Here is a 12,765-nt window from a genome sequence, read left to right as displayed (position 1 = left end):
ATTGGCCTGAAACTCCACCACATAGCTTGATCCCCAAGCCTCAGGAACTCCACTGTCTGTGCTTCCCTCCACAAGCCTGCACCACCCACACCTGGCTTTTTAATCTGGGTTCTGGGGACTGAACTCCGGTCCTTGTGTTTATAAGACAGGCATTCACTGGCTGTGGTATCCCCTCAGGCCCAACACCACTTCTAACCAAACTATCTGTAGCATTAAATTCAAACCTATTGTATTAATTATTTAATCTCAAATGGGGATGGAGAGGTGTTCTACTCTACCTTTGATTATTCAGTTCCCAGATAAACGACACAGAACCTTTATATTTAATGATAAGCCTTTAAAAAAAGTTTTTATTGGTTATTTTATTTACTTACATTTCAACTGTTAACCCTCTTCCCAGTTTCCCCTTCACAAACCCCTTATTCCTCCCTCCTCCCCTGCCTCTATAAGGGTGCTCCTCCACCTCAATCCTCCCCTTGCCTCTATAAGGGTGCTCCCCCACTCACTCCTGCCTCAGCGCCCTAGCATTCTCTTACACTGAGTCATTGAGCCTTCACAGGACCAAGGAGCTCCCCTCCCATTGATGCCGGATAGATGAGGCCATCCTCTGCTACATATCCAGCTGGAGCCGGGGGTCCCCCCATGTGTACTCTTTGCTTGGTGGTTTAGACCCTGGGAGCTTTAGGGAGTCTGGTTGGTTGATATTGTTGTTCTTTTATGGGGTTGCAAACCCCTTCAGCTCCTTCAGTCCTTGCCCTAACTTCTCCATTGGGGTTTCCACGCTCAGTCCGATGGCTGGCTGCGTACATCTGCTTGTGTATTGGTGAGGCTCTGGCAGTGCCTCTTGGGGGACAGCTCTACCAGGCTCCTGTCAGCCAGCGCTTCTTGGCATCAGCAGTAGTGTCTGGGTTTGGTGTCTGCGGATGGGATGGATCCCCAGGTGGGCAGTCTCTGGATGGCCTTTCCTTCAGTCTCTGCTCCACTCTTTGTCCCTGCATTTCCTTTTGACAGGTGGAATTCTGGATTGATATTTTTGAGGTGGGCAGGTGGCCCCATCCCTCAACCAGGGGCCGTGCCTGTGCACTGCTTATGGTCTCTACAGGCGCTCTCTCCCCTTTGTTGGGGATTGGGGCTAATGTCCTCCCAAGCCTTTAATGCACTAGAGCTGGGCAGATGTCCACCCCCTATGCTAGAAGAATCTACTTCCCCGTCAGTCACCAGAGTTATAACTCGCCACGTTCCTTCTGGGCAGCTCTTAACTCCGCCTGACCAGCCCTCAAGGCTGTGTTTTCACGACTCATCGACCCCATGGTGTCTTCTCTCCCACCTTCTCTACTGTCCCTCACGGTCGTTCTCAGACCCTGAGCCTGGGAACCAAACCCCCAACCTACCTCTCTTCTGCCCGTCAGCCACTGGCATCTTTATTCAACCAACAGTTTTAAACTAAGGAGCAAGGTCACACAGCCTTACCTGATGTGCCTGAGGAGTCTCTCATCCCTGAAGGCAACCAGGCCTGGGGGGGCGGGGAAGGGCAGTATTTAGTGTTATAATCCTTAGCAACAGAGCAAACCTCCACAGAACCCATTGCAGAGGTCTACTACCTTCCGCACCCACCCTGAACCGATTAAACACTGAGTCTCACCGCCCCCTCCCCCCCAGATCCCTGTGTGTCCCAAGAGTGCAGTCATCCCCTCTCTGTCCCTTTGCATTTTTTTCCCTTGTCCACTCGGAAGTGTGCTTCAGGTAGAATCAAGCTCCTTCACAGAGTTGGACCATGCTTGTGACCATGGGCCAGCCGTGCTTGTGGGTATCCTGTCCCTGCAGACTTGTTTGTTTACTATTTGTTTGTTTGAGATAGGGTTTCTCATTTGCAGCCCTGGCTGTCCTAGAACTTGCTCTTTTTGTTGCTACTTTGTTTCCAACTCAATTCCCTGGTAAAAGAAAGCTCAACTCATTCAGTTAACAAAACAAGCTACAAGCCTGGACTGGGCAGATCTCCCACTACACTACTCTGTTTCCATCCATAGTGTCCCATATAACTTGCGGTTTCTCCAGGCCAAGAGCTTCTCTCTCTGCTGCGGCTCTGTTGATCTCCCCTTCCTCTTTATCCCGTCACTCCTCCCCTAGACCCTCAGCTCCTCCCACTTCCTCCTGCCCAATCGTTGGCTCAAGCCTTTATTTGAAAAGTTAAGGTGGGCAGAAGGTTCACAAGGCAACTCCTCATCTGCAGCCCGTCTGAGGAGTAGAATTAGCATCAAATACAAGCCCAGGGCTATCCACCACAGAACTTGCTCTGTAGGCTGTCCTGTAACTCACTCTGTAGACCAGGCTAGCCTCAAACTTAGAAATCCTCCTGCCTCTGCTTCCCAAGTGCTGGGATGACAGGCGTACGCCACCACACCTGGCTTCCCTTAAATCTTTATTTAGAAAAGTCTTCACGGGTATGGGCCTTTGCCAGTACCTGTATCTGTGTACCATGTGTGTCCCTGGCACCTACAGAAGCCAGAAGAGGGCATCAGATCCCTTGGGACTGAAGATACAATGGTGGTGAGCTGCCACGTGGGTGCTGGGCATCAGACCCAGGTCTTCTGAAGAACTGTTAGTGCTATTAAACTGGTGCCAATTCTCCAGCCCCTCAACGATCTTTCTCTACAGTACAGGCCCATCTGCTAAGGGATGGTGCCACCCACAGTGGGCGGGGCCCTCCTTCATCAATAATCAACTGAAACAATTCCTCAAAGACAGGGTCACCGGCCAGTCTGATTGAAGCACTTCTTGAATTGGGGCTTCTTCAAATGACCCCAGGCTGTATCTTGTTGATAGCTGCAATTAATTAGGACAGTCACTGTTCTGGTGTATGGGCATGTGTGATCATTTTCTTGATAAAACCACTGTCTCCCATTTTAGTGGGTCAGGATTTGGGAAGGCTTCCCCCTCCGGGGGCATCCACTGAGTTGCTGGGTGGGTCATGCCCTCCCAGAATGGCTGGCTTTCTCCCCTGCTCTTCTACCTGAGTGGCCCTGGCTTTGTGTCACGTCAAGTCTCAGAGGCAGGGCCTCTCCTGGAGAATGGGTCACCTCCCAGCCTGCTGATAGCCGGATAGTAGAGTGGTCACTCCTCGCCTGTGGTGCTTGTGCTTGGAAAGGCACACCACCCTAACTTGGTGTGTGTGTGTGTGTGTGTGTGTGTGTGTGTGTAAACACCAGGGCTGGCAGAATGTCAGTCCACATGAAGCAAGAAGGAAATTCAGTTCAGCGTGACTCAGTAGCCAGTGCTGGCTCAAACTTTGAGAGTCTGACACAAGGCAGTTTATTCCAGGCACACTTAAGCACAGCACAGTATTGGGAAAAAAATTCCTGGTGATAATTAACTCAACTGGCTTTGAGTGTATACAGAAAAGCTTTAGACATGACTACATTGAAACTCTTTCAAAGTACACATGACCTTTCCCATAAAGATGGGTTCTGTTGACTGAGAATGCCCAAGGTAAGGGGGTGCTCAACGTAACAGTCTAGGGAGATAACTAAGAGAAACATAAGAGTCTGGGTGGGGTGGGGGTGGGGGTGGGGGAGGGGAGAGAGAGGAGGGGGGACGGGTGGGGGCAGTGGCAGGGAACATGGTGTGGCCTGGGCTTATAGATAGCACAGAGGTCCCCAGGCTGTTAACCACAGCTATTCCCAGCCTTCTGGGTGGAAAAGAAGTTATACATAACCTCCCTTTCAAGAGACCAGGCTGTGTGTTCAACCATCTTGATTTTCCCAGTGCTTGTCCACTGCACAAGAGCCTCTGTGCACCCTGCACTAACCCTCATCTCCCGATGGACCCGTCTACAGGGTGGGGATGGGATAGTATATCTTGATAGAGAAGGACAGAAGCAAGTGGACTTGAAAGACAGAATGCCCCTGGAATATGTAATATATACGTGTGTGTGTGTGTGAGAGAGAGAGAGGGGGGGGGGGAGGGAGAGACTAAGTCTGTCTCCCATCACCCCCTTTGTTCCCTCTGCGCGGCTTCGGCAGAACATCACACACGGCTCCAGCTTCCATGTGGTCCTGGACACCATTCCATCCATGATGAGTGCCCTGCGCATGGTGTGGATCATTTCTAGACACTACAACAGAGACGAGAGGATGATCCCGCTCATGGAGCGCATCGCCTGGGAGATTGCCGAGCGCGTGTGCAGAGTCATCAACCTCCGCACCCTGTTCAAGTGAGAAGCCATGGGGCTGGTCGGACCGGGACTTCCGGGAGTCCAGCAGCTCTGGTCAGGCCGTGCGTGATTCAGGGCTGGGGTGGGGCTCAGTAGTAGAGCAGGCGCTTAGTGTGCCCAGGGCCTGGGTTTCGTCCCCAGGACTGCAAGATAATTATCACGGAGATTCAGATGCTGGCAGTATACTTTTAGGACGAGCCATCACATCGATTGTTTTAAGAGCATGGGCCTGGAAAGGTGGCTCAGCGATTAAGAACATTTGCTGCTCTTGCAGAGGATCTAGGCACCTGGGCAGCTTACAACCTCCTTCCTGGAGCTAGAGCTCCAGGGAATCTGATGCTCTCTTCTGGCCATCTTGGGTACTGCACTCACGTGGACCTATACACACACATGCACATTATTTTAGAATATATTTTAAAAGAAACATTCTTTTTTTTTTTTTTTTTTTGGCTTATTGGCTTTTTGGCTTTGGTTTTTTTGAGACAGTATTTCTCTGTATAGTCCTGGCTGTCCTGGAACTCACTCTGTAGACCAGGCTTGGCCTTGAACTCAGAAATCTGCCTGCTCCTGCCTCCCAGAGTGCTGGGATTACAGGTATACACCACCACCACCCAGCAGAAACATTCTTTTTATCTCCCAAAGAATCCATGCATTTTAGCACTCACTTCCTCCGCCCTCTCAATAAGATCCCAAGGCCTGGAGATTTTGCTACACAAAGTCTTTTCTGGGTGGTGTTTTACTCAGTACAGTGTCTCTAAGGCCTATCCAGGATGTATGTGAATCATCTGAACTTCACTCCTTTTATAACTGAATAATATTCCATTGTTCAAACATATGTATATATATATACATATACATATACATATATATGTATACATATATATACATATATGTATTTCATTTATACAGTTGAATACACAATTCATATATGATTATATCACATAGCACAATTATGTATGTGCATGATTTCTCAAGTTTAAGTTATTAGTTTTTTGTTTTTTTTTTTTGTTTTTTTTTTTTTTTGTTTTTTGAGATAGTGTGTCTTTGTGTAGCTCTGGCTGACCTGGAACTCACTTTGTAGACCAGGCTGGCCTCGGACTCAGGAATCCACCTGCCTCTGCCTCCCAAGTGCTGGGATTAAAGGCGTGCACCACCACTACCCGGCTATTGATTTATTTTTGAGACAGGGTCTCATAATGTAATTCTGACTGGCCTGGAACTTGATGTGTGTAGCTCTGCCTGCTTCTGCCTCCCAAGTGCTGACCTTAAAGGTTTGGATCACCACGCATGGACTGTTTTATTTTTATTTCTGTGCCTAGGTGTGTCTGTGCGAGTATATGCACATGTGTATGTGCAGGTTCCTGCAGCAGAGGCCAAAAGAGGGCGTCGGATCCTCTGGAGGTCTAGTTACAAGCACTGTGAGCTGCCCGAAGTGCATGCTGGGATCTGAACTCTGGGCCTCATGACAGAGCGGTCCATGCTCTTAAAAGCTGAGCAGTCTCTCCAGTCTCTCCAGCACCTGTGCAATTTTGGCTGGGACTTTGTTCCTTAGTTATATTTGGAGAGACTGAGGCAGGGGTCCAGGGGATGCTCAGTCCTGGGCCTGGCCCCTCGCGAGGGGCAAGACTGTCACACGTTCAGGGCAATGATAATTTTTAAGTGTTTTGTGTGAACATGAGGTCGGGAGCAAAACCAGGGTCTCAGAAAGCTAAGTACATGGACTCCCACTGAACGGCACTGGGCCATTTCCTACTTTCTACCTGGCCCACATGGGTGAGCTCAGCTTCAGGTAGGGTATGTGATCCAGAACTGCAGTCAACCAGGTGACCGAAGACAGCACCAAGGCCACCTCCTTTCCGCTTCCGGAAAGCTCGGTTGGGTGGCTACTGGGGAGAACAGCCTGGGCCCAGTTTGGGGGCCTTTTGTGCCCTTATTGCAATGGTGCATGAGGACGAATTCCTTGGGAGACCTTGGTGCCTGGGAGGCCCTGGATGAGAATCCTCCCAGATACCAATGCCCTAGAGGAGGGGAGTGTGGTTCAGATGTAGGCAGCTGTGTCTTTGTTCAAAGCCTGGCATCTCTTTACTTAACAGGGAAAACAGAGCAAATGCACAGTTCAAAACCCTGGAGGCCAGAAACACGCTCAAGCTGTGGAAGAAATCCTACTTTGATATCCGGGCCAAAATTGAGGCTTCTGGTCGGGAGGCACGGTGGGAATTTGACCGGAAGCGGCTGTTTGAGAGAACAGACTACATGGCCAACATCTGCCAAGATCTTGCAGATATTCTGCAGGTAGGAGCCACTTTTGAGATGTGTATGGATTTGTCTGACAGAAGGACACAACCTGGCCTTTGGATGAGGGGATGCCGTCATGCCATTGGTCTACTGAAAGGTCCAGTAGAAAAGAAACTATTGAAAGAAGGATGTAGCCGGGCAGTGGTGGCGCACGCCTTTAATCCCAGCACTCAGGAGGCAGAGGCAAGCAGATTTCTGAGTTTGAGGCCAGCCTGGTCTACAGAATGAGTTCCAGGACAGCCAGGGCTATACAGAGAAACCATGTCTCAAAAAAACAGAAAACAACAACAACAACAACAACAACAAAAAAGAAAGAAAGAAAGAAAGAAAGAAAGAAAGAAAGAAAGAAAGAAAGAAAGAAAGAAAGAAAGAAAGGAGAAGGATGTATAGAGTTCAAGAATGTACCAGAATGTGCCACTGCACCCCAGGTCTTTTGTAACTCTGTGTGTGTCTAGGCTGTCTGGCCAGAGAGCCTCAGGGGCCTCTCTGTCTCCACCTCCCAAGTACTGGGATTACAAGCATGAACACTGTGTCTGATGAATCAAATTTGGGTCATCCTTGTTCTTACTGGCTAAATCATCTTCCCAGCAGGCTTTGCAACTTTTCTTTGGGCTCTGGCCTCTATTTGCAAGGTCACCTCCAGAGCTCTTCTTATCCTGGGCTTTTGCTTGGCCTGGCTTTGAATCCCCACCCCCCCATCTTCCCACTATCCCCTCAGGCCTCATCAACCTCACCTACCACCCCACAGCTCTGCAGTAGCATGAACTGCCACAGCTCTGGGTATAGGCTCATAAGCTTTGTGTCTGACTAAGTGGCCAGCAGAGCCCTGGCCTGGAGGGACCCCACCCTCTCATTCGCTTTGCATCCATCCCTAGGGATAGCCCACAGGGCACCTGCACTCACAGCCACCACTGGGGGGACAAAGTGAGTAAGACAGCTAACATCTGGGCCCGCCGCACTCCTGCTGCGCTGGGGGCTGGGATAGGACACTGGTGCCGGGCCCTTGTCTGTGGAGACAGTTCTGTCAGTAATGCACTGATATAGCAATCACGAGAGGTCTGCGTTCAGATCCGCAGCCCCCACACCATAGCCTAAGGTGAGAGCCTGCTGTAGTCCGAGTGCTAAGGACGGAGTGGACACCAGGCTTGCTGAATCCTAGAGTCCCAGGCTCAGTGAGAGACTCAACAAACAAAGAAGGTGAAGATTCCCACAGGAAGGAACGGGGGCTGTCCCTGACTCTTTTGCCTGTTTGTGGGACCCCCTTTCCTCCTGCTGGGTTGCCTTGTCCAGCCTTGATGTGATGCTGTGTGCCTGGTTTTGTTGTAGCTTCATGAGCCATCTTTGGTGGCTGTCCCTGGGAGGCCTGCTCTTTTCTGAGGGGAATTGGGTGGAAGGGTGATGATGAGGGGGGAAGACTGAGGGAAGGGGATGGAGGATGCAGTCGGGATTTAATATAGAGAGAAGGAGGAAGGAAGGAAGGAAGGAAGGACGGAAGGAAGGAAGGAAGGAAGGAAGGACGGAAGGAAGGAAGGAAGAAAACAGGCTAAGCAAACAAACACATAAAACAAGGCGAAGCGTGGTTACAGAAGTCATTTGACCTCTACTTCCGGCTCCTCATACACAGCTAGGTGCACATGCACACATAGGTATACACATGCCCTCATATGACCAAACAGGGAATATTCTAGAAACACAGCAGAAACAGAACACCTTTCCTTCGTGCATCTTTCTCCTCCCACTTAACATTACAGCATCGTGGAACTTCAAAATTCTTTATGACCTTTTCCTTTTTTTTTTTAAAGACAGGGTCTCATATAGCCCAGGATAGCCTCAAACTCTATCATTGAAGACCTTGAATTTCTGATCCTCCTGCCTCCACCTTCCATGCGCTAGAATTAGAGGTATACCCAATGGTAACTAGTGTATGTGGTACTGGGGGTGGAAGCCAGGGCTTCATGCATGCTTGGCAAGTGCCTTTACCAACTGAGCCACACCCCAGCCTCAGCATGCCTTTATATGGAGCAAATCAGTGTAAAATCAGTGGGCACGGCAGTGCTCGCTGTCAGCCCTAGCACCAGAGAGGCAGGGGTGGGTGGATCCTTGTGAGTTTGAGGCCAGCCTGGTCTAGCTAGAGAGTTCCAGGCCATCCAGGGTTACATATGAGACCCTGTCTCGAAGTAAATAAAGCCCTTCATTCAAAGAAAGAGACAAATGCCCGTGGCTGAGCACAGTCGGTAGAGTGGAGACCCACATGGCAGGTTAGGCTGTTTTAATTTCACATTCCTCCAGTACCTCCTCCCCACCTCTGCCTGGTAAAGCTACCAAGAACTCTGGTTCACCTTCTCTCTGGTGTTCTTGTACGCACGCTAGCAATCATATTTAGCCAGAGTTCACGCGGGAAGCATCCAGAATGAGAAAGATAAACTCATGGGCAGTGGGAATTGAACCCAGGTCCTCGGTAAGACTCTCCAGTGCTCTTAACCACTGAGCCATCTCTCTGGGCCCCAGGAACCCTGAGTCTTATCATGTGTGCATGCATGCCGTACCAAAGGTCTCAGACGGGGTGAAGGTTGCCTGTGTGCTGGGACTTTTGAAGTGCTATCTGTTTGCGATTCGAATGCTCACAGTCAACCAAAGGATGCTTAGATCCCTTCCATCCTGTCCCCCACTACCAGGTCTTGGAAGAATTCTACAACATATTTGGCCCAGAGCTCAAGGCTGTGACAGGAGACCCCAAGAGAATCGACGATGTCCTTTGCAGGGTAGACAGCTTGGTCGCCCCCATGGAAACCTTGAGCTTTGACCCCTTCAGCATCAGGTCCTCCCCGTACTGGAAATACGTGATGGAAGACTTCAAGCTCGAAGTTCTGGCAAGTGACCCAGCCATCGTGTGTGTGTGTGTGTGTGTGTGTGTGTGTGTGTGTGTTACAAGCATTTGTATACTCACTCAGAGGCCACTCTGCTATGTCACATCCCACACATTTCTTTGAGGCAGGGTCTCTCCCTGAACTCAACCCTGAGGCTGGAACCCAGCAATCCTCTGCCTCCACCTTCAGAGCAGAGGTGGCAGAGGTGGCAGGGGTGGCAGGGGTGGCAGGGGTGGCCACCCCCAACATAGTTCCTCATCCTTGGGAGGCAAGCACATTCCCAACTGAGCCATGCCCCAACCCACGCAAGTTTCTCTGACTAGATGCCAGCTGTCATTAATACACAACAGAGCCCTGTCCCAAGCCACGGAGCCCCCTTGTCCCATTTCCTCGCAAGACCATGACAAGTTGAGCTTTTTCTTCAACTTTGTCTTTTTCCTCTTTGTTTCTTCTCTTCTCCCTTCCCCTTCCCCATTTCCTTTCCCCTCCCCCATCTTCCTCCCCCTCCCCCACTTCCCTTCCTGCTGTCTTCAGACACCAGAAGAGGGCGTCAGATCCCAGATGGTTGTGAGGCACTATGTGGTTGCTGGGATTTGAACTCAGGACCTTCAGAAGAGCAGTCAGTGCTCTTCCACTGAGCCATCTCACCAGCCCCCTTCTCCTCCTTTCTTCTGCCAGGTTATTGAGAAAGAAGCAAAAAATTTTATTGACGAATCTTTCAAAACACTTCGCTCAGCGGAAGCCGCCTTCGACATGCTGTTGAAATTCAAGCACATCCGCTCCCGGGAAGCCATCAACCGACAGATGATGATGAAGTTTAATGACATCCTGGCACAGTACTACAAGGAGGTGACCAGCCCGGAGACCCCTGGCTACCCTGGCTGTGAGCACGTGGCCACAGCCCAGCCCAGCCCAGAGACACTCCTTTTAAAATGTAATGTCTGCCAGTGGTCACCTCTAGAACGGCTTTATGGATTTCAAATAATCCAACTGAATCAGGAACACTGAGAAAAAATGAGATTAGCGGGTGTAAGAAAGGAAAAGTAGCTGTTTTAGTTGGGTTTCCATTGCTGCGAACAGACACCATGGCCAAGCAGCTCCAAAAATGGCAATTTGATTGGGGCTGGTTTACAGTTTTAGAGGTTTCATCCATTATTAGCATCATGGCGGGAGGCGTGGTGACATACAAGTAGACATGGTGCTGGAGAAAAGCTCAGAGCTCTGCATCTCGATCCAAAGGCAGCCAGGAAGAGACCGACTCTCCTGCACTGCACCGGCAGAGCTGGAGCTCCAGGAGCCCTCAAAGCCTGCCTACCCAGTGAGCATTTCCCCCATGAGGCCACAGTTCCTAAGAGTAGCAGGTCCCACGGGCAATCCATATCCCGACCACCACAGCCTCCTCCAGCCTCCTCCCCGCCTGGCTGGCAGGGCATGCAGGGCTGACAAGGACACCCCTTTGCTTGCCAGATTGATATCGTTAATAAGATCTTCGTGCAGAACCAGGACAACCCGCCGCTGTACAAGAACCACCCTCCCGTGGCAGGCGCCATCTGCTGGGAACGCTCCCTCTTCTACAGGATCAAGCACACCATCCTTCGGTTCATGGAGGTGGAGGAGCTCCTGGACAGTGAGAGGGGCCAGCAGGTATGTCACCGCTGCTGGTGGCTGCACCGTGCTCCTCACATAGCTGGGTGACTGCCACCTTGAGGGGCCGGGCGCGCTTGCGAACCCGTCTTTCCTGAGCCTTCGTATCTTCTCTTCCATCTCAGAGCTTAGGGTGCCTGCCTGCTTCTCTGTGGATTTGAGTTTGTTTTGAAGGGTGACCACTGTCATCTATCTGCCTCTCTGTCTGTTCATCTGTCTGTCTGTCCGTCTGTCCATCATCCATGTCTCTCTCTCTCTCTCTCCATTATTTTTGAGACAGTCTCTCCCTCTCCCCCCCCTTTTGTTTATTTTTTATTTTTCTGAGACAGGGTTTCTCTGTGTAGCCTTGGCTGTCCTGGAACTCACTCTGCAGACCAGGCTGGCCTTGAACTCAAGAGTTTATTAGCCTGCCTCTGCCTCCCATGTGCTGGGATTAAAAGTGTGCCACCACCGCCCAGCTGAGACAGAGTCTTAAGTAGCTCAGGCTGATTTCTAACTCACTATTTAGCTAAGATGACTTTGAACTCTGTTTTTTTTTTTTTTTTTTTAACGATTTATTTATTTATTTTCTGAATGTGAGTACATCATTGCTCTCTTCAGACACACCGGAAGAGGGCGTCAGATCCCATTACAGATGGTTGTAAGCCACCATGTGCTTGCTGGGACTTGAGACTTGAACTCTGGACCCCGGGAAGAGCAGTCAGTGCTCTTAACCGCTGAGCCATCTTTCCAGCCTGACTTTGAAATCTTGAGGCTTCTGTCCATTTCCTAAGTCCCGGGACTAGAGATGGCCAGCACCGCATTGGCTTCTGCGGTGCTCCCCATGGAGCCCCGAGGTCCCAAATAAATGCTCTGCCAGCTGAGCCGCACGCCCAACCATGGCCACTGTCATTTTGACTTGACTGTCCCTTGCTGCAGAGCTTTTTGTATGTGGTAAAACAAGCTAACACAGAGAGCGCTCAGTAGATAAGAGCAGGTCCTGCTTCTCCAGGGGACTTGGGTGGCTCACAACCACCTGTAACTTTCCCTCCAAGGGATACAGCCCCTCCAGCCTCCATGGGCGTTCACACTCATGTGTATATGTGTGTGTGTATGTGTGTGTGTGCACATTCACATGTATGTAATTAAAGATAAAACAAGTCTTTTAAGCTGGGCAGTGGTGGCGCAAGCCTGTAATCCCAGCACTCTGGGAGGCAGAGGCAGGTGGATTTCTGAGTTCGAGGCCAGCCCGGTCTACAGAGTGAGTTTCAGGACAGCCAGGACTACACAAAGGAACCCTGTCTTGAAAAAAAAACCAAAATCCAAAAAGCAAAAAACAAACAAACAAACATTAACAAAAAAACCCAAACAAGTCTTTTAAAAGTCCATATAGTTGCCAGGCAGTGGTGGCGCTTGCTTTTAATCCCAGCACTTGGGAGGCAGAGGCAGGCAGATTTCTGAGTTTGAGGCCAGCCTGGTCTACGGAATGAGTTTCGGGACAGCCAGGGCTACACAGACAAACCCTGTCTCGAGAAAACAAAACAAAACAAAGCAAAACAATCCATATAGTTGATAATGAGAGACATTAGAAAGCCATGATCTATGCTCCCGGTTAATCCAAGGAAGCCACTCTTGGTGACACACGGATGGACAGACAGATGGACTTTCCAGTTTGGCTGCTGTGTGTGAGGTCTGCATAGCGTCCACAATGTTCATGAAAACATTTGTGATTTCCTTTTTTTTTTTTTTGTTTTTGAGAAATAATCTTGC

At 50.1% G+C, this 12,765-nt stretch overlaps 1 protein-coding gene across 1 annotated transcript in view; it reads left to right on the top strand.

Moving 5' to 3' along the window:
• The window catches only part of Dnah10 (dynein axonemal heavy chain 10), a 120,109-nt gene that overhangs the window by 14,390 nt on the left and 92,954 nt on the right, over positions 1-12,765 (top strand). The window contains exons 9-13 of the mRNA XM_052167903.1: positions 4,020-4,210; positions 6,304-6,502; positions 9,181-9,375; positions 10,051-10,221; positions 10,840-11,016. Of these exons, the coding sequence (XP_052023863.1) occupies positions 4,020-4,210; positions 6,304-6,502; positions 9,181-9,375; positions 10,051-10,221; positions 10,840-11,016 (933 nt within the window). The remainder of the gene's footprint in view (positions 1-4,019; positions 4,211-6,303; positions 6,503-9,180; positions 9,376-10,050; positions 10,222-10,839; positions 11,017-12,765) is intronic.

The sequence above is a fragment of the Apodemus sylvaticus genome, chromosome 22 (assembly GCF_947179515.1).
Source record: "Apodemus sylvaticus chromosome 22, mApoSyl1.1, whole genome shotgun sequence".
Classification (NCBI taxonomy): Eukaryota; Metazoa; Chordata; class Mammalia; order Rodentia; family Muridae; genus Apodemus; species Apodemus sylvaticus.
The sequence above is the reverse complement of the archived record's forward strand: the minus strand, read 5'-3'. Positions and strand labels throughout refer to the sequence as shown.